The sequence below is a fragment of the Camelina sativa genome, chromosome 17 (assembly GCF_000633955.1).
Source record: "Camelina sativa cultivar DH55 chromosome 17, Cs, whole genome shotgun sequence".
Taxonomy (NCBI): Eukaryota; Viridiplantae; Streptophyta; class Magnoliopsida; order Brassicales; family Brassicaceae; genus Camelina; species Camelina sativa.
The window spans coordinates 16,319,103-16,338,706 of NC_025701.1; the positions used below are offsets into that span (position 1 = coordinate 16,319,103).

Here is a 19,604-nt window from a genome sequence, read left to right on the forward strand (position 1 = left end):
CCCCGATGTCGGACCCCCCCCCCCGATCCCCCAATTCCATCTGACCCGGTTCAGCCTCAAATCGTAGATCCAGATCTCATTTCTTCTCAGAAGATGGTTGATACTCAGACCTCTTCTACACCGTCCTTGGAAACTCTAAACCCGCCTCACCACGCCACACCCACTCAAGCTGAGCGGTTTAAAGCATCGTTACGGAATCTTAAGAAGATTGACTCGCCGGTAACTATTGAAGATGGGATCCCGGTTGTTCAAGCTCCTGCCTCGATCTTACTCAAGACTGCTGATCAATGGAAGGGTCACATCATGGAAAAATTTCACCACTTGATTCCTCCTTCAGCAAAAATCTACTCAGATCTCAATCCTGTGTGGGGTAAATATGGTAACATCACCATCCGCCAGGTATCAAACACATATTGCCTCATCATGATACCTTGTGTGAAGACTAGGGATTGGGTTCTGCAGGTGGGTTATTGGCAAGCTGGTAACTGCGCGTTTAATGTCTACCCGAGGTCGATCGATGCTTCGCTCCAGGAGCAAGAACTCTCCACAGTGCCAACCTGGGCAGTGTTACATATTGTTCCGCCTCATATGTATTTGTTCTTAGGGATAAGCGTGATAGCCAGTGCTATTGGAGAGCCTCTGCATACGGAGAAGTCACGTTTGGATCCTTATTATCTCGGGAACACGAAGGTGAAGGTGGAGATTTCATTGGATAAGTCACACCCTACGACAATTATTGTTAGAGATGAGCTTATGAATTATGTTAAAGTTCATGTGTCTTATCCAAGACTTCCTCCGAAGTGTTGTAATTGTGGCAGATTTGGGCTTTTATTGAATCGCTGCCCCAAACCACTTATGAAGAAGAAATTTGAAGAAGGGAAGAATGGGGGTTTTTCGGCGGGAGGAGTTGCAACTGTTGACACCACCGTTCCTCTAGGCTCAGGGTCAGCTACTAGCTCCCTGCCCAAGCAAGATAGCCTCCATGGAGAGTCTCCCACAGTGACCTCAATCACTAAGGGTCCAAACCTTGCAAGGACTTGGAGGAGCGAGTTCCTTCTGTAAGGAAAATTAAGACGAAAAGTAGTAGTTTTCCTCCAGTGGAAAGGATTGTAGAACATAAGAAAGATGAGTCAATGTCTATGCCTACTTAGGAGCTTGTTAAGTCTTGGATTAAAGAGAGAGATGAAGCAAAGAGTTTGGTATCTAAGAAGCAGAAAGAAGTTCAGATTCAGGAGAACCAGTGTATTGACGCTGGTCCACGAAAGAAGAATAAAGGAAAGACAAATAAAGGGGTAACGGATTCGCTCTGTGGGTTCCCGGGAGCCTCGAGTGCCCGTATGTTTGCTAAGATGGAATCAAAAAAACAGTTTGGTATTCAAAGGACAGAGGAGAAGCTTCAGTATACGAAGCCTTGTCCAGAAAAGTACAGGATTTCTCCTCCTGCGTTAGGTTCTCAGCCTAATCGGGGTAGTTCCCCGGTTAATGGCTGCTAATCCTTGAAAGAGCATAGCTCTACCTTCACTTTTTGGGTTATAGATGACGAAGGTTTTTTGTTGGAATATTAGAGGATTAAACAGCTTCTCAAGACAAAGATTTGTTAGAAGTTGGATGTCTCGAAATAAACCAGTCNGAACATAAGAAAGATGAGTCAATGTCTATGCCTACTTAGGAGCTTGTTAAGTCTTGGATTAAAGAGAGAGATGAAGCAAAGAGTTTGGTATCTAAGAAGCAGAAAGAAGTTCAGATTCAGGAGAACCAGTGTATTGACGCTGGTCCACGAAAGAAGAATAAAGGAAAGACAAATAAAGGGGTAACGGATTCGCTCTGTGGGTTCCCGGGAGCCTCGAGTGCCCGTATGTTTGCTAAGATGGAATCAAAAAAACAGTTTGGTATTCAAAGGACAGAGGAGAAGCTTCAGTATACGAAGCCTTGTCCAGAAAAGTACAGGATTTCTCCTCCTGCGTTAGGTTCTCAGCCTAATCGGGGTAGTTCCCCGGTTAATGGCTGCTAATCCTTGAAAGAGCATAGCTCTACCTTCACTTTTTGGGTTATAGATGACGAAGGTTTTTTGTTGGAATATTAGAGGATTAAACAGCTTCTCAAGACAAAGATTTGTTAGAAGTTGGATGTCTCGAAATAAACCAGTCTTGGGTAGTATTTTGGAGACGCATGTCTCGGAGGAGAATGCGGATCAAGTTTTTCAGGCCTCCTTTCCAGGGTGGAGAGGAGAATTTAACTACCAAATATGCGGAGAATGGCAGAATTTAGGTCGTTTGGGACCCCTCTATTTCTGTCATCTGTTTTTACAAATCAGCTCAGATAATACTTAAGGTGTGTTCATTTCGGAGACGAAGGAAAGTTTTGCAGTAGCTTTCATTTATGGTACAATACGGTGACTCAGAGAAGGGACCTTTGGAAGGATATCACGTTACTAGCTCAAAACTCTCCAGCAAAAGGGTCTCCGTTGATGGTGGTCGGAGATTTTAACCAAATTCTCTCAGCTAATGAGCACTTCTCAGTGCTTCCACATCCTTTGCCCTTAACAGGTATGTCGGAATTCAGTCAGTGTTTGATGAAGAATGATTTATCAGATTTGCCAAGCAGAGGTGCGTTCTATACCTGGACGAATAACCAGCCGGATGATCCGGTTTTGAGGAAACTAGATAGAGTTTTAGTGAATGATCACTGGCGGGATACTTTCCCGGAAGCTATTGCTACATATGACTCTCCGGGGGACTCAGATCATTCTCCAGCTCTGGTATACACCTCTGCTCATATTCAGAAAAACAAGAATTCCTTTAAGTATTTCTCCCTTTTATCCACTCATCCCAGATTCAAGGAAATTATCAGTGCAGCCTGGTCTGAGCAAACTGGAGTTGGCTCTGGTCTATTCACCTTCGCCCAAAAGATGAAGAATGTCAAAGCATCTTGCAAACAACTGAACAGAGAGGGTTTTGGGAATCTTCAGCAGAGAATAAAAGAGTCCTTGGAGCAACTAGAGTCCATTCAGGCTGAAATGATGAGGACACCAACTGATTCCTTATTCCGAGAGGAGTTTGTAGCGAGACAAACTTGGAATTTCTTTGCAAAAGCTCTGGAATCCTTCTATAGAGAAAAGTCTAGAGTGGGATGGCCGCGCCTTTGGTTACATTTTCTTACAAGGTTTTTCTTTTGGTTACTCTTCCCTAACCCGCCTTCATAGTGTTTCCATGTCGTCGTTGTTGTTTTTAGTATCATCGTGTTAATTCGTTGGTTTTCATTTTCTGTTGGCTTTGATTAGGGGCTCGGTTGGTCATTGAGCTCGCTATCTTGCTGTTAGCTGAGTCATTGGTCTTAAGCTCCAAGAAACGCAAAGTTGAAACATGCCAAGTCATTGAGCTGAGCTGGCTATGAATTTTCACAACAGAGCTTAATCCAAGAGCTAGATGAATCTAAGTCAGTCTTTAGTTGTACTCTGGTCCGTTTCTTTTGTTATTTTATTGTTTTGATTGTTTTTATCTGAATGTAGTTTAGTGTTGTTTTTTAGTGAGCTTTGATCGAATAAAATAAATGTACGTTGAAATCTCGTTATTATAATTTCAGTAGCCAGATCATAATAAAGGTCATCCATAAGTTTATTAATAAGGGAAAAAACAAGCCATCATGTTTTGCAGTAGACCTAAACATATAGATAAGAGTTGACACTACAAAAAAAAAGAGTATATTGTATCAGTTAAAACGTATCATAAAGTTAAGTGATGTTATTTTAAATTGCGTATTTATAAATGAAGCAAATATAAATGACTAAGCATCAATTATATTAACTGATGCTATAATTAAATAATTTGACATCAGTTGAATAAAATTGATTCAATTTCTATTAGTTTTTATCAGTTTTATATAATTGATGTAAAATTTAAATGTACATCATTTAGATACTTGATGTGTCTATTAATTGTTAGTAAGATCACTTTTTAAAATGATACAAATTAACAGAAAAAAACGGGTGTTAAAATAAATAATACTCCCTCCGTTTCAAAATATAAGATGTTTTGAGTAAAACACGCAGTTTAAGAAATGACCACTTTAAAAAAGTTTAACCAATCACAAATAAGACTGCATAATATAAAATATTAAACTAATCTAAAAGTTACAGAGAAACTTGAAAATATCCTATATTATGAAACAAAAAAACCTCTCTAAACATCCTATATTATGAAACGGAGGGAGTATTAATAACTTTAGTTACTATATACATTTTTTATTTTGAAACAGAAGGTACGTAAAAATCGATCATGAAAAACTAATTTTGATTATATCAATGAAACAATAATCGACATGTATAGTTTTTAATTTTTGATTACATACAATTCTATTTTTCTTTCATTTTAGTACATAACATAACTAATACATAAATTTCAACTAACTTGAAAATATATACCTGCTTGCAAGCTTCTATTAAAGTGACACTAATAGGTAGTTTTTGTATCACTTCTTTTATATGATGCTAACTTCTTTAGAATTTTACATCAATATTTTTGAAACGGAGGGAGTATTATTTATTTTAACACCCGTTTTTTCCTGTTAATTTGTATCATTTTAAAAAGTGATCTTACTAACAATTAATAGACACATCAAGTATCTAAATGATGTAAATTTAAATTTTACATCAATTATATAAAACTGATACAAACTAATAGAAATTGAATCAATTTTATTCAACTGATGTCAAATTATTTAATTATAGCATCAGTTAATATAATTGATGCTTAGTCATTTATATTTGCTTCATTTATAAATAAACAATTTAAAATAACATCACTTAACTTTATGATACATTTTAAGTGATACAATATACTCTTTTTTTTTTGGTAGTGTGGTTCTCCAATAGGAACCACGTTTGAAGATATATTGTGGGAGCAAGATAAAATTGTAGTCTCTGGCGGTGAAGTTGTAGGCTTCTTAGTGTTGTAGGCTTGGCTATTGAGTTTACGCAGCTCTAAACCGCGGGTGGTGGAAGCAAGGTTAAATCATTGTACCAGAGCAAAAAACACTGGTAATATAGATCAGAACATTCGTAAATAATATTCAACTTAAACCTCTCGTTATTTCAAAATTAAGTATCTACTTGTTATGCAAGGTACCTTCGGAGTTTTCCCAAGAGATTCCAGAAACTGTTATACATTTGATTTTGGCCTCAGGAGAAAGGTATCTGATCAGGACAACTTTCCTACACGGAGGTTTTGACAACAACTCCACTAAGCGGTTCGAGCTCCACCTCGGGGTTAACCCATGGACCACGGTGTCAACCGTCAACGAGACAGAACAAATTGTTTTTGAGATGATTCATCTTTTGACCACTGATAGGTTACAAGTCTGTCTGGTCAAGACAGGGGACCCAACGCCATTCATCACCGGTTTAGAGCTGCGTAAACTCAATACCAAGCCTACAGCTCTTCAACAGGATCCTTGCAGACTTTCTTGCGAGCAGACGTTGGCTCAATCTTTAACCAACCCTTGAGGTTTTTTACTTTTGAATCTCATGTAAATTTCTGAATCGAACAAGCAGTACATATGCCCCTATTCTTTTTTTTTTCTTTTTTTTTCAGGTACAGAGAAGATGTCTTTGATCGCATTTGGATGCCTTACAATTCGGAAAAATGGTCGCAGATTAGTACTCATAACAGTGTAGGTGTCTACAATGAGTACAAGCCGCCAGAGACTGCTATGATCACGGCCTCTGTTCCAACAGACCTGGACGCTTCTCTGAACATTTCGCCCTCCGTTGGATAAGATTGCTACAATAAGATTTTACGCTTTCACTTTCACCCTTGTAAGTTGTAAGTTGTAACTGATCAGGAAGCCACCACATGCAAGAAGAAGAAAAATATTGTTGTTCTTTTTAATCTTAATTAGGGCCTTCGTTATAGTTATCTGCAAGAGGAAAAGGAAAGCCGATCGACATCCCATTTCAGGAATGTAGTCCTAGTACTTAGAAATTACGTCCACAATCTTCAACAACTAGCTAGTAATCTTTTGATTTCGATTTTGCAGAAAAAACTAATAATATTCAGCAATGGGATTAAAGTAGCTTCTCAGACAATGCACACAACAACGTGTTCATATACGTAGATTTGGCTCAAGCAACTCAAGCACCGACTCATTGGACAAGGTGGGTTTGGTTATGTTCCCAGATGAGTTGTTTCTGATGGAACTGAGGTTGCGGTTAAACAGCTTAAAGCTGGAAGCAGACAAGGCGAACAAGAGTTTATAGCGGATATAGAGATCATTAGTAGCGTTCATCACAGGCAACTTGTTTCTCTTGGAGAACCACACGATATGAACAGTAGATTATAAAGCTATGGCATGTAATGTAATCTTGACGATTTTTTTCTTTGGTTTTGAATATTCATTCATATACAGTGAATGATTCGCTGTTAATTCCAAAATTTAACAAAAGAAATTCAAAAATACTACTTCCACTTACTAGTCATTTATCCCCCCCACTATAAACAAAAAACAACTAGTGAGTGGAAGACAATTTCTATCTATCTCAACAATGCAATAAACGTCAAACGACAGCGACACGACTTAGCTGTCTCAGCACTTTCCTTAGCTTATGAGAGAAGAGCCTACAAGCATCCATGCTTAGATCCACCGCAGCTCCTAGTGCCACGTGAGCCGCGGCATCCTCCGTACAAGTCACGTGCTTCACACCTACCTCCACTTTAGGCCTGCTCTGTTTCTCCACTCCTTCCACCGTCGTCGACATCACAAACCCCAACTTCTGTTGCGCTTGAGGCAGTGAGAACCCGAAATCCGACCCCGCGGATGATCCTGAACCGGTTCTTGATGATTCCATGCTTGACCTGGACGTAAGATCGTAACTTTCTCCCGAGCCAGTCAAAGAGGCAGTCGTACAAGTTGTGGACCCGTCGATGATGAAGCTCCCGCCAAGTTTCGTGTTGATGGACGACGAAGCAGAGACTGGAATAGCGACTCCGTCTTGAAAAAGCTCGAAACGGTAACCCAAAACGTCGGAGGTTTCTGGTTCACGCCATGCTTGAAGGCGACCCCATGGCTTCCAAGTGTATCCATCAGGTCGGAGGATTAACCAAGCTCCAGGGCTAGAACGAGACACGCGGTTCGAACCAGGAGATGGTACGAAAGGTGTCACCATTGAAGCCATTGCTACTGGTGAGCCAGACAGATCATGGATTGTTATCGACCAACCTTTTCTCTCTTTCATAAACTGTTCTTTTCCACTGCTCAATGACAATGACGATAAACTGCACAATTCAAACACCAACCCATATTAGAATCATCACAATAAGATATATTCTTAAAACTGTACATAAATCCAAAGCAATACTGCAAGATTCTATGGTACTAAACCTAACTAAATAGCAAAAAATAAAAACTCTGTTTCTAAACCTAAGTATAAAGCAAAAAGCTCTGTTTCTAATAAGAAGATAAGTGAAAGTTTGATAATTAATTTACTGACCTGGTAGTAAGACTCCGGTCAGCGGAGTTTCTGAATCCGAACTTGCAAGTGAAAACAGCTTGTTTCGTGTTTCCTTGGACTTGAAAAACCTGAGGGCTACACTCAGGCTCGCCGTCAAACTGAAACACAAATCTCGGGTCGGGTTCAACCCGTACGCTAACGTGGAGCTCCGGATTCGACCCGGACTTCTTCTTCTTCGACTTGGTGCCCAAATCAACCCAGCCGTTGTGTGCCAAACACGTCTTTGTCTCCGCCGCCTTTAAATCAATCGAAACATCGAACCGACCAATCAGCTTATCACCAGAAGCTGCAGCGACGAATCGACACGAAGCAACGCCGCGGGAGTAAACCTCGACGGAGAGAACACTCCATTTAGGCTTTTTAAGAGACGCTTCGATCTGAGACTTGCTTAGACTGAAGCAAGCAGAGACGTTTGAGACGTTACCGGAGAAGCAACAACGAGACTCTGACTCCGATTCCGATTCCGTTCGCAACAGAACGGGAACAGTAACAATCTTGCGTGGGAAACTCTTGAATTTGATCTTACAGTAGCAATTACCAGATGACACGTCCGAAACAGAAGGACCCGATGAGGAAGAAGACGATGACGACGACGACGGTGATCTCGGAAACCTAACCGCCAAATTCCCGACGATGATTCGTACGAAAGAACATGGATCCATTGTGAATTTTGAAAGATTGTATGTTAATTAGTGAGAAGCTAAGCAAAAGGAACGAACACTGAGAACCCTAACAGAATTAGGGTTTAAGAGAGAATTGGAGTAGAAGAAATAAAAGAGATTCGGAGAAAGGAGTATAAGAATGGGAAGATTGGTGAGAAAGTAACACAGCCTGGAATATAGCTGTGATTTTTTTTTTTGTTATTCTTTTTTGTATTTTCATATATTTCCAAAAATTTTAATGACAGATTTTGTGGGGTCAAAAACCAAAAATCCCACCTGTTAATTTCCATATATGAAAATGAAATATAATAATCTTTTTTTATCTTGTTTATTTGTTTTAGTATGTTGTAAGTCTTACCCTTTTTCAAGTGTTCTTTATATGATTACAATCATTCTTTTCTTCCTATTCATGATTTTTAGTTAAATGATTTGAATATTGATGTTCTATCTTTTACAATTTTGATATAATTTTCTGGATTTGTTTTATGTGGTTTATATATGGTAGATTTTGTTTTTACAGGAAACATTTCAAAGAATTATATAGCAACATGTTTATATTTTTGGTGGTTTTTAAATTCTTAATTTATGTACATTTTTATTGTTTTAATGACATTTTTTACACCTTTGTTTAGTATTTTACTTAGAAAATGAGTGAAAAAATATGATTGCCGTATATTTGTAAGTAAGATCTTAATATATCTTTTTTTTTTTTTGCACCGGTACAGATTTTGTTTTTAACGTGAAAGATTTTGTAAAATGCAATTAGAATAGCTAAAGTTTTTTCTCTTCTTTTTGTTGTTGCTAAAGTTTTTTTCTCTTCTTTTTGTTGTCGTTGTTCTTCTTCTAGCCAAAGCTGTGCATTAGTTAGAAATTTAGTATTTTGTAATGATTTAGGTTTGAATTTTGAAATGAGTTAGAGAAGTGGATAATTTATCTATCTGTTTATCACTTAGAGGGTTATAGATGAGCTGTTCCCCAAAGTTGGAGCACGCATGTATTTAGTTGGCATCATTATCCTTTTGGTTGAAATTAGCTTTTAAGTATTTGGTTCAAATACGACATTCTTTGCTACACAACTCTATTGTTTGGCTAGCAATTAAAATCTCAACTTCATAAACTCTTCCGATAAAGGAGTCATAGGTCAACCAACTTGTGTTCTACATATTGTAACGATCTAGAATTGGATAAATATAATTTGATCATTTATTCTTCAATTGTCGGTTTGTTCGCCAAGCTTCGCAAATGTTTTTTTTTGCACCCCACTCTGTCGGTATTAGTTTATGGTTGTTGCATCAGCATCATGTTAAAAGATACCAACTCTGCCTCTTAGTGTATATTTAGTGTATATTTTAAGTTGTGGTCTATGTAATTTGGAGAGAAATGAATACCAAGATTTTCGCTGAAACTTTCTTTTATGTTGTTGGGTTGTGCAACGTTATCGACCAAACTCTTAGGGAGTGTTCTACTCATCATCAACTCTGATCGTCAATGCCTAGCTACGACAGCACGGAAACATGTAATTTCCTCCCACAAGACTTCTAAAATATTATGTTGGATGTGCTTTTGAATGTAAATAATGCTTATAATTTCGCCTACAACCTGTGTCCAGACAACGGGAAACCAAACTACTCTTTGGAAGAGCCATTCCTTTATTTGGGTTCTTGAATAATCCCTCTATATACATACAAAGAATAATTAGACAGTTAACATACAAGCAAAATCATATTCTTCATTAGACAAAGAATAATTTGTTTTTTAGGATTCTTTTCCAAATTTTAATTAAGTTCTTCATTACATTACCTAAAATGATAATTTGTATGATTCACATTGCATGTATTTTTAAAATATATTATACTAGAAAGTAGCCCACGCAATGCGTGAGTTATGTATGCATTATTAATTTGAAACAAAAAATCAAGTTTCTATTTAATTGTATATGAAATGTACATGTAATTGTTAATATATGTTTTCAAAATTAATTTTCATAATATTACGGTTTAACTATAATCAGTGGCGGATCTATGTTAAGAATAGTTGATATAATTATCTGCTGGATCATTTGGTTATGTATTCCTCTGCATATTTTTGCTGGTGGGGTGTTCGATCCCTCCATTTGTTGGTTTTTTACTCTTTTTGCCACATATATATTATAATTATTGGTCACATATTTATTAATTATTAGATATGTGCCCCATACTAATAATTCTCCTGGATCTGCCCCTGGTAGTTTAATATATAATTCTTATATGATGCTTCATAAAAGAGTCATTTTAAGATAGAGAAAATTAAAAAGTTAAATTACACAGAATTATTGAAAATATTTAGATAATATGTTACTATAATAATAGGACTATTGTTTTAGTTACCGCAAAATCAATTTAATTTGGTATTTTCGTTAAGTAATTAAGATAAATTATATTTATTTACATTTTTGTTTTTTTTTAAAGAAAACTGATAAGTAGTCTAAAAAAAATTGTAAGACCTTACTATATATTATAATTAATTTGATAGATAATTTAATGTTGTTCTATATATTAATTTTACTTTCATCATCTAAAAGTAATACTTAATAACAAATAATTTTAAAAGAAATACCCTCTCTGGTAATTGTAGAAACTAGGTTTCCACAATGAATTTGTTTAAAAGGGGAAACAAATTCAATAGGGTAATCTCTCTAGAAAATAGATCTAAACCTTGAAATTAGAAGTAAAGAAGTAAAACTCAAAATAATTAGGGTTTATTGCTAAGAACAAGAGGAGAACTCGATTATTGTATTCGATTCTGGATATCTTACAATGGAGAAGTCTCCCCTTATTTATACATGTTCGTAGATCGCATAATATATTAACTTTCCTTATCGGACGAAGTGAGATATGGAAAACTGCCTTATTGCTTGAGTCGGCCGCCGCACCGAAGTGGAAGTCGATTTCTTACTCTCCAATATTTACACTCCATCCGAATTGACTTCTTGTGACCTAATTGAACCCTTAACCGGATTCCCGGTTAAATAGTCGATTAATATTTCTGGTTTAGCTCGGTATGTAGGGGGTGCTGAATCCCGCACCAACAATTAGTCCCCCCCTAGTTCTGAAGATTCGAGATTTTAATTCGAATATTCCGAACTATGGAAAGAGAATATCCGATCTAAACCATAAAGACTTAATTGATTTTACCCGGATCTCCGCATCATTTCACCGCGACTTTCTCGGATGACACGTGTCATTTGCGTCACATCGGCTAGCCCGGAATTCGAAGAGTCGCGTAGGTCATGATTACTTTTCGTAGGGTTGCCGCCCACTTGAGTCTATAAATACGTCTCTCCTTTCATCATTTCTCATTTTCCGCCAACAACGAAAAGGTAATCTGCTCCGATCTCTCTTCTAGTTATTTTGTTAGTTCCGATTTTCTTCCGCACTCTCCGAACTCAAGATATGGCGAGCACATCAGAACCCGTCTCTTTGCCAGAAGTCGAGGGCGAACAGCTAATTCGTCGATCTTCAGAACGTACCGCACAGATCGGTGAATCGAGTAGGTCGACCTCCGAAGTCCCACCACACCTGGTTCGCTGTTCAGCGGGAGCCTCATCCTCACAGGTGTTGCCGTTGCCATCAGTTCGTCCTGAAGAGGAAAACACCGAACTGACTCAAGATGTACTGTTACAAGAAGAAGATCGGTTTGCACCCTTAGGACTCTTGATCGAGGATATCGATCCCTTGTTTGACCATGAAGGACGAATTGGTGGCGAGAAGAGTTTGAGTTCGTCCAGAACCGTGAACGACATGTTGAACTCATGTGGTTTGTTCAACACCGAAGTCACAATTTTGATTCCTCGAGAGGACCAACGCCCCTGGAACCCTCCGGAAGGGTATATATGCCTGTACAAATGTTTTTTTACCGAATGTCGCCTCTTATTCCCAATCCCTGCGTTAATATCACTCTACGCCCAAAGACGCAGGATAGCGATCTGCCAGTTCGTCCCCGGAGCTATTTGTAACTTTATGGCTGCCCTCACTGTAGCAGCCGAAGTCGGAGTCAATATTGGAGTTCAATGCTTTGAACAACTATCCAACTTTAAGTTATCAAAGAGTCTGCACCGCTGGGAAGTGAATATGAGGCCGGCGCACAATTTCCTTATTGGTAAAAGAGTGAGCAAATTCAAGAAGTGGATGAACCACTATTTCTACGTCCGCGTCGATCAGCACTCACTCGTTAACCCATTGGGTTTCCATCGGAGAGTGTGGAATGAAAATCCTGGTAGATTTTATATTTCCAGCACGTTTTAATTGACTTCGGCATCTCTAACCAGTTTTAACTTTTTCGTGTCATGCTTCCAGATCGTCCATTTTGCGCGACGCGGCTAGCTCCAAACTATCATCCTGTCAGGGACGCTCTATTAGCTGGAAACAATCGTCAGTGGGAGTTTATTACCCGCATCCGTGTTGAAACAGCGATGGGCAAACCCAGGACGACATTCCCAAGTTTTGCTAGGTCACTAGAACGAACTGCGGAGCCTACCGANAAGTGAATATGAGGCCGGCGCACAATTTCCTTATTGGTAAAAGAGTGAGTAAGTTCAAGAAGTGGATGAACCACTATTTCTACGTCCGCGTCGATCAGCACTCACTCGTTAACCCATTGGGTTTCCATCGGAGAGTGTGGAATGAAAATCCTGGTAGATTTTATATTTCCAGCACGTTTTAATTGACTTCGGCATCTCTAACCAGTTTTAACTTTTTCGTGTCATGCTTCCAGATCGTCCATTTTGCGCGACGCGGCTAGCTCCAAACTATCATCCTGTCAGGGACGCTCTATTAGCTGGAAACAATCGTCAGTGGGAGTTTATTACCCGCATCCGTGTTGAAACAGCGATGGGCAAACCCAGGACGACATTCCCAAGTTTTGCTAGGTCACTAGAACGAACTGCGGAGCCTACCGAAGCACGTGTCCTTGAATCCGACAGACTCCAGATCGTTCGCCGAGACACTCAGGCTGCCATTGAAGCCGACATCGATCCATCTCAAGGTCTAACCAAAGGCGATCCCATCCGGGACCATACCGACGTCGACCCTATTCAGGCTTCTGGAGAAAATGTCAACACAGTCGATGTCGCGGAAGGAGATATTCTTCCTTTGGCCTTAGAGAATGCCAATCCTTCGAACGAAGAACAGGATGTCCCGCAACTTGAAGCTGGATCCAAAAGAAGGAAGAAGAAGAAGAAGAAAATCGGAGATAACCCAGTCACTGAACCACAGCCGATAGTGAACCGCAAACGCTTGGCGGAAGAAGCCGGACTGGAATCTGCCGATCGATTTCGCCTGGAAAGGAGAAATGATAAGACTGATCGCTTCTCCTATCATTACTTCGGCGACTACCCTCTGGTGACCAATCGCGAAGCTTCAGGCGAGCTTTTCCGAAACTTGAAGACCTCCAATCGAATCCTTCCGTCAGCAGATGAACTGGAATTCAAACAGGCGTTCCTTGATGTCGCCGAGTACCACTTAATGGTATGCCCTATCATTTTGTTTAATTTGCTTGAAATTTTAGCGGGCGAACTGACATACGTTCTTTGGATTTACAGACTGCCGCCAAGATGAACACACTGCCTCATTTATACGATAGGCGTGCCAAATCCAGTAAGAAATCTGGATTGGATCTCGAAAAGGTGAAAGAATGCATAGAGCAAATCCGGGTTGCCAGCAACGCCAAGGATGCGAGGATCAAAGAACTCGAGGCGCTTGTCGCCGAAAAAGATGGTATCATCGCCAACTCCGAACTGAGGATTAGCGAACTGAACTCCCGAGCGCTTACTCTTGAAGAAGAGAAAGCCGAACTGTAGGAATCATGCGACGGGTTAAAGGTTCAGCTATATTTCGAAGTTAAGAGACTTCGGAAGGATCGTTGGGAGAAGGTGGAGCGAACAACGAAGAGAGCGCAGACTCGACTGGATAAGGTCAAGGCCTATCTACTCGAACAGAGGAAAGTTTGTCCCCTGGAAGATCTGCTAAACCAAGCTTCTGGGATACAGGAAACTGTGCAATATCTGATCAAGAATATGGCCGTCATTCCCGAGGAACGAATCAAGGAGATTGACGAGAAAAAGGCCGAAGCCGAGGAGACTATCAAGGCGATCGATGTCCTTGATCTGAATGAAAAAGACCTCAACATGTCCCCCGATCAGCTCGGCTATGGATTTCCTCCCCCCGGAACGATGGCTCCGGACTCCGTCCACCATCCATACGGTTCTAATGCCGACAGCTTCCAGGCCAATTTGACCGGTGCCTTAGATGCCTAGCCGTATTTTTTGTTTTTGTTTTAGACTTCGTTAAGTATCCTTGCAAAACATTGCCGACCTGTTCGGCACATTTTCTTTTTTGGAACTTAATTGCTGGAATTTTTCCTTTTCGTTGAAAAAGAAAACTTCCAATTTCAAGAAATTGCATTTTTTCCATTTCGCATGAAATATAGAAATTTGGAAAGGGCCTCACCGCCCAATACTTGTATAAATCAAACGGCGCTGTCTCCGAACTAAACAACTTGAGAAACACTTTCAATCAAGACAATGTCGAGCTCGATTAGTAGCGTGGAATCCCCGCTAGTTGGAAACGATGTCCCGACATTCTCGAGTGCTGAAGCTATCGAAAGAGGGATGGCGTACTACCCGAACATCCGAGCTCCCTGGATGTTGATGTTCCGCGTTAAACCGGAGGAAAGGCGCGAACTGGAAGAATTTCTTCATGAGGTGGAAGATCGCCACACGGAATATCACGATCGTCTTGCCGCATCGGAGCAAGTACAACGAGATCTGCTACTCAAACTCGAGATGCTGGAATCTCACCCAAAGGATTGGATTACGAATGGGTTCGACAAGATAGCTGCTTTGCCGCCATGTCTTGTTTCGTACTGCAATGAATGCTGAAGGGAATCCGATCGGAGACCGACGCACATGGACCCTGCCTTGATTGGTGACTTTATTCTAGGCAGCGTTAAGCCGTTCTACATTAACCGGCGTGCAACCGATGCCGAGCTTGCCGAGGCCGATGCCTTTTTCCGTCAGGTAGCCACTACCCTCTTCTCCTTTTTGCTTTCCTTATGAACGACCGAAATTTGTCTTCTTCGTACTAACCCGTTGCTGATTTTGCGTATGCAGATTGAGGGTACGCTCCAAGAACTGACTCAAGATCTTCAGTATTTTCATATGAAGAGAAGCAGGATCGATCGACGGCTGAGGACTCTGGAATCCGAGATCGCCCTACTCAAGGCGAAAAGGAAAAGGAGTACTGACCTGCTTGATAAATCCGAACAGAAAGCCAGAACATTGGAGACTCGTTCCGAGGACTGGGGAAAGACTTGGTTGCCACTGCTATGGCCAATGTCGAAGCGACTCAAGACGAGCATTCGCGAGATTGCTGCGAATGGCGCACCAGTTCGGAATTAGGATGTTTCGTGTGATAATTTAATAAAATGCAGCTGCAATGTAGCAGGCGAACTTGAACTTTGCTTGTCATAAAATAAAACTTTACAGTAATAATAAGAGATTTCTTTTGCTATTCTATTGTGTATTTAGTCACTGCTTTACTATTCGATTCTAAAAAAATGTGCCTGAAGCGAGACGTCTCCCGGCTTACATCAAGCGATTTTCATTAAATGACGGTAAATCGATTAGGGTCTCGAAAGCAGGTTATGAATTTTAAACAAAGTGTGTTTGGTCGGAGAGCAAGATACTGGGCTCGGCTTACCTCCTTTGCTTTAGTCCGGATGTCGGACTGCGAAAATATTCTCTGGGTTCGGCTAACCGTTCCGTCCGAACTAAAGTTTGGGTGCGAAATAAAGACTCTGGATTCGGCTTACCCCAAAAATAAAAGAGCGGGTGCGGAATAAATACTCTGGGTCCGGCTTATCCCTACATATGAAAGTCAAGCGCGAAATAATAACTCTGGGTTCGGCTTATCCTGAAAGATAGTGGGTAGTTATACTAGCTGATCACCTGGCCAGGGTGTCAACGAAGGGTGAATTTAGTGCGGACTAATAAATACTTAGTCCAGATCGGGTTGAGATATGACTGTATATATATATNTTTTTTTTTTTTTTTTTTTTTTTTGTTGGGAAACTTCCTTTTCCGTTTTGGAAATAAGGGACGCACCGCATTAAATGTACTACGTGGTCTTTGAGAGTTATTCTCGGGACCTAGCGAAGATTTTGCTGCACTCTGATTGGTGGATTCAGCGGCGGTTACTTCCCATAATCCTGTATAAATAGGATTGGGAGTTTGAGAGAAAGAGATGGTGACTACTCGATCTGCATGGCTAAGACGGGCTAGGGAAAGGATAGCCGCTTCGGCGAGCGGTTCCAACCGAACTGAAACATCGGAAAATTCCTCCGCCCAGGAGGGCGTGGAGACGTTCCGAACTCGCGCACCAATTCCTCATGTTGATATGACGGATGCGGAAGGGAGCCTCGTGTGTCAGGAACTCTGAGGATACCGAGCTCGCCGTTATAGGCTGGGGGCTCACCTTATGGCGAGATGCCGTAGATTAGCTGAAGTTTGTCGGCTTTATCGGTTGGACGGGACTATTCAGGTCCTGAACGAAATAATCGCCGAAGGTTTCTTTTTGGAGAAGTGGCATATGACCGGGCTCCTTGCTGCGCGCGCGGCGTGCCAAGAGCTGGTGGCGAGTATGAAGATGCCTGTCCTTTTGGAAGCCGACTGTCAGCCTCTTGAAGATACCGCACACCCGCTTATTGTGGATATCTGGACCTACCGGGCTTCTGTGGAAAGGTGAAGGCGGTACGCCAATTTTCTGGAGTCGGCTGGCCCGATTTTCCGTGAGAGGCACTTGGTTGAGGGCCCGTGTTCCTTCTTGGAAGACCTGGCCTCAAGAGGCGTCGAAGTGCCGAGGGAGAGACTGGAGACCCTGAGGCAATCTCGTCAGTTCTGGCGAACAGAACTGGACAAGGCAACGGTGGAGGAACCGCTGGCAGACGATCTGTCAGGTCCACAGCCTCCACTTCGTCTGCAGGACCAACCCAGACGGTGATGGTGGAACTCTGACTGTTCCGAACTCTGATTTCGGACGGTCTTTTTCTTTTCTCATCTAGGACCCTGAGTCGTTGAAGGGATTTTCTCCCTTTGCGTCTCTTCTCTCTGTTTATTTTTTTTTTTGGTCATCTCTCCAAAGCATGTAATGGGGATTGACTTAGCTTATTAAAACTTTATTTTAATTGGAATTATCAAACCGTGTAAATGCAAGTGAATTTTCGAATATGGTCGATATGTTGTACACCGGCTTGTCGCCGGTCTGAATATGGTCGAAAATAAGAATAAGTTTTTTAACCGGAAAAAAACTTTATTAGTATATTAGCTGTATTCGCTTAATCTTTGAAAGATAAAGAATTGCCTACGTACCCCGGAGTGGGGATCAAGCCAACCGTAGTTCGTATTACAAAAGAAGGATAAATGGAGTTCGGAGTCCCGAAAACTCCTAGGTAGAGTCGTAACAACGACTTAGCTGTAGTAACATTTCAAGTGGGCCGCGTTCCACGAGTTTTTGATTCGTTCCCCGACCATGGTTACGAGTTCGTAGACACCTGGACGAACTGTTCTAGACACGAGGTATGGACCCTCCCACCAAGCGCCGAGTTTACCGGCGTTTACTTCCTTGGTGTTCTCGAAAACTTCTCGCTGAACTAGATCGCCTTCGTTGAAACGCCGCTGACGAACAGTCTTATTATAGTATCGAGCCACTGCATCTTGGTAGTATTGCATTCGAACTAGAGCTCTGTCGCTCAACTCTTCAGCAAGATCGTTGTGATCGATCAGCATCTTGTCATTAAGTTTGGGATTATCGACCATCATGGTACGACGAAGTGTCGGGACTCCTGCTTCGGCCGGGGCAAGTGCTTCGTGACTGTATGCGAGAGAGAAAGGGGACTGTCTCGTGCTTCGCCGCGGGGTTGTGCGGTATGACCATAGTACACCGTCCAAGTGGTCTGCCCATGCTCCCTTCCTTCGACCGAGTCGTTTCTTGAGTCCATCGACGATTGACTTATTCGTGGCTTCAGCCTGACCATTTCCTTGAGGGTACCGAGGAGTCGAAGTGCTGAGACAGATTTGCCACTTCGTCAGGAAGCGTCTAGTGATCATCGAGGTGAATTGGGTGCCGTTGTCGGTGACAATCTCGTATGGAAGTCCGTGGCGACATATGATGTTCTTCCATATGAAGTTCATCACGTCTAAGGATTGGATCCTCGTGAAAGATTCCGCCTCCACCCACTTGGTGAAGTAATCGGTCAGCACCAGGACATGCTTCTTAGATTTGGATGCCGGCAAAGGTCCTATGGCGTCCATGGCCCAGCACATAAAAGGATATGGAGCTGTCACGGTATTTAGCAGTTTGGGCGGGACGTGCCGCATTGGTCCATGGCGTTGACAAGCTTCGCATTTGGCCGCGAATGTTTCGCAGTCGGCCTTCATGGTAGGCCAATAGTGTCCATCCTTTTTGATTTTAAGGGCGAGTGCGCGTCCGCCAGAATGGTTGCCACCCTCGCCTTCATGCACTTCCATCATGATACGTTCGGTTTCATCCCGTGTAACACAGGTAAGGAATGCTCCCGACGAACTTCGGCGAAATAGTTCACCGTCCAAAAGGATGTACCTGTCACTTTGAGCCTTCAGTCGTCGAGCTGCCCATCGGTCCGTCGGGACGATGCCTTCGGAGATGTAAAGTTTGACCTCAAGTTGCCAATCCTCTGGAGGTTTGGCGATATCCGTCATATCTTCTATTGGCTCGTCGACTTCCATCGGGATTGCTTGGTCATCGTTGATGACGGCGATCTGGCTGTCTGGATCAATGCTGGGAGCATCGATGCATTCAATTGGAATGGTACGCCGTAACTCGGGGTCGGAGCGGTTTGCCAGAGCTGCGAGGGCGTCGGCTGATGCATTCTCATTCCATGGGACCTTCGTCTGAGAGAAAGATGTAAATTCTCCGGACAACGTGCGGACTAACTGTCGATATGCTCCCATTAGCTTGGTTTTGGCATCGAATTCTCCGCTGAACTGGCTGACTACGAGTTGGGAGTCACAGAAGACCTGCAGGTGTTTGACTCCAAGTCCCTGGGCTAACGGAGTCCCGCGAGAACGGCCTCGTATTCAGTTTCGTTGTTCGACGCATTGAAATTGAGCTTTAACGCCTGCTCAAGGATTTCACCGGTGGGGGATCGGAGGATGAGTCCCACTCCGGATCCTTGGTTCGTTGACGAACCGTCGACAAACATTGTCCATTGCTCTACCGCGGGGGTGGGGTCGTCGAGCTCGGGCGATAGTTCGGTGATGAAGTCAGCCAGAACTTGCGACTTCAGACTTGGGCGAGAACGGTATTCGATATCGTACTCGCTGAGTTCGACTGCCCACTTCGCCATGCGTCCGGATTGGAGAGGAC

The 19,604-nt window shown here is 41.9% G+C and overlaps 3 protein-coding genes across 3 annotated transcripts; 2 read left to right on the top strand and 1 right to left on the bottom strand.

The window, feature by feature from the left end:
* On the top strand, nucleotides 1,637–3,621 carry LOC104757403. Its single transcript, XM_019239720.1, has 2 exons — nucleotides 1,637–3,162; nucleotides 3,281–3,621. Exons 1-2 carry the CDS (start codon nucleotides 2,468–2,470, stop codon nucleotides 3,297–3,299), a joined length of 714 nt encoding a protein of 237 aa, XP_019095265.1. The 5' UTR covers nucleotides 1,637–2,467; the 3' UTR covers nucleotides 3,300–3,621.
* LOC109129904 (probable LRR receptor-like serine/threonine-protein kinase MEE39) lies at nucleotides 5,113–5,772 on the top strand. The gene is made up of 3 exons (XM_019238935.1): nucleotides 5,113–5,119; nucleotides 5,181–5,472; nucleotides 5,589–5,772. The coding sequence occupies exons 1-3, from the start codon at nucleotides 5,113–5,115 to the stop codon at nucleotides 5,770–5,772; spliced, it is 483 nt and encodes a 160-aa protein (XP_019094480.1).
* LOC104757404 lies at nucleotides 6,360–8,327 on the bottom strand. The gene is made up of 2 exons (XM_010480141.2): nucleotides 7,484–8,327; nucleotides 6,360–7,268 (listed from the first exon to the last, which is right to left on the bottom strand). The coding sequence occupies exons 1-2, from the start codon at nucleotides 8,164–8,166 to the stop codon at nucleotides 6,551–6,553; spliced, it is 1,401 nt and encodes a 466-aa protein (XP_010478443.1). The 5' UTR covers nucleotides 8,167–8,327; the 3' UTR covers nucleotides 6,360–6,550.

Coding starts and splice junctions, on each gene's coding strand:
- LOC109129904 (XM_019238935.1), top strand. Junction 5,473..5,588: donor AGACTTTCTTGCGAGCAGAC/GTTGGCTCAATC, acceptor TTTTTTTTTCAG/GTACAGAGAAGATGTCTTTG.
- LOC104757404 (XM_010480141.2), bottom strand. CDS start 8,166: ATGGATCCATGTTCTTTCGTACGAATCATCGTCGGGAATTTGGCGGTT. Junction 7,269..7,483: donor GACCGGAGTCTTACTACCAG/GTCAGTAAATTA, acceptor TGAATTGTGCAG/TTTATCGTCATTGTCATTGA.
- LOC104757403 (XM_019239720.1), top strand. CDS start 2,468: ATGGTGGTCGGAGATTTTAACCAAATTCTCTCAGCTAATGAGCACTTC.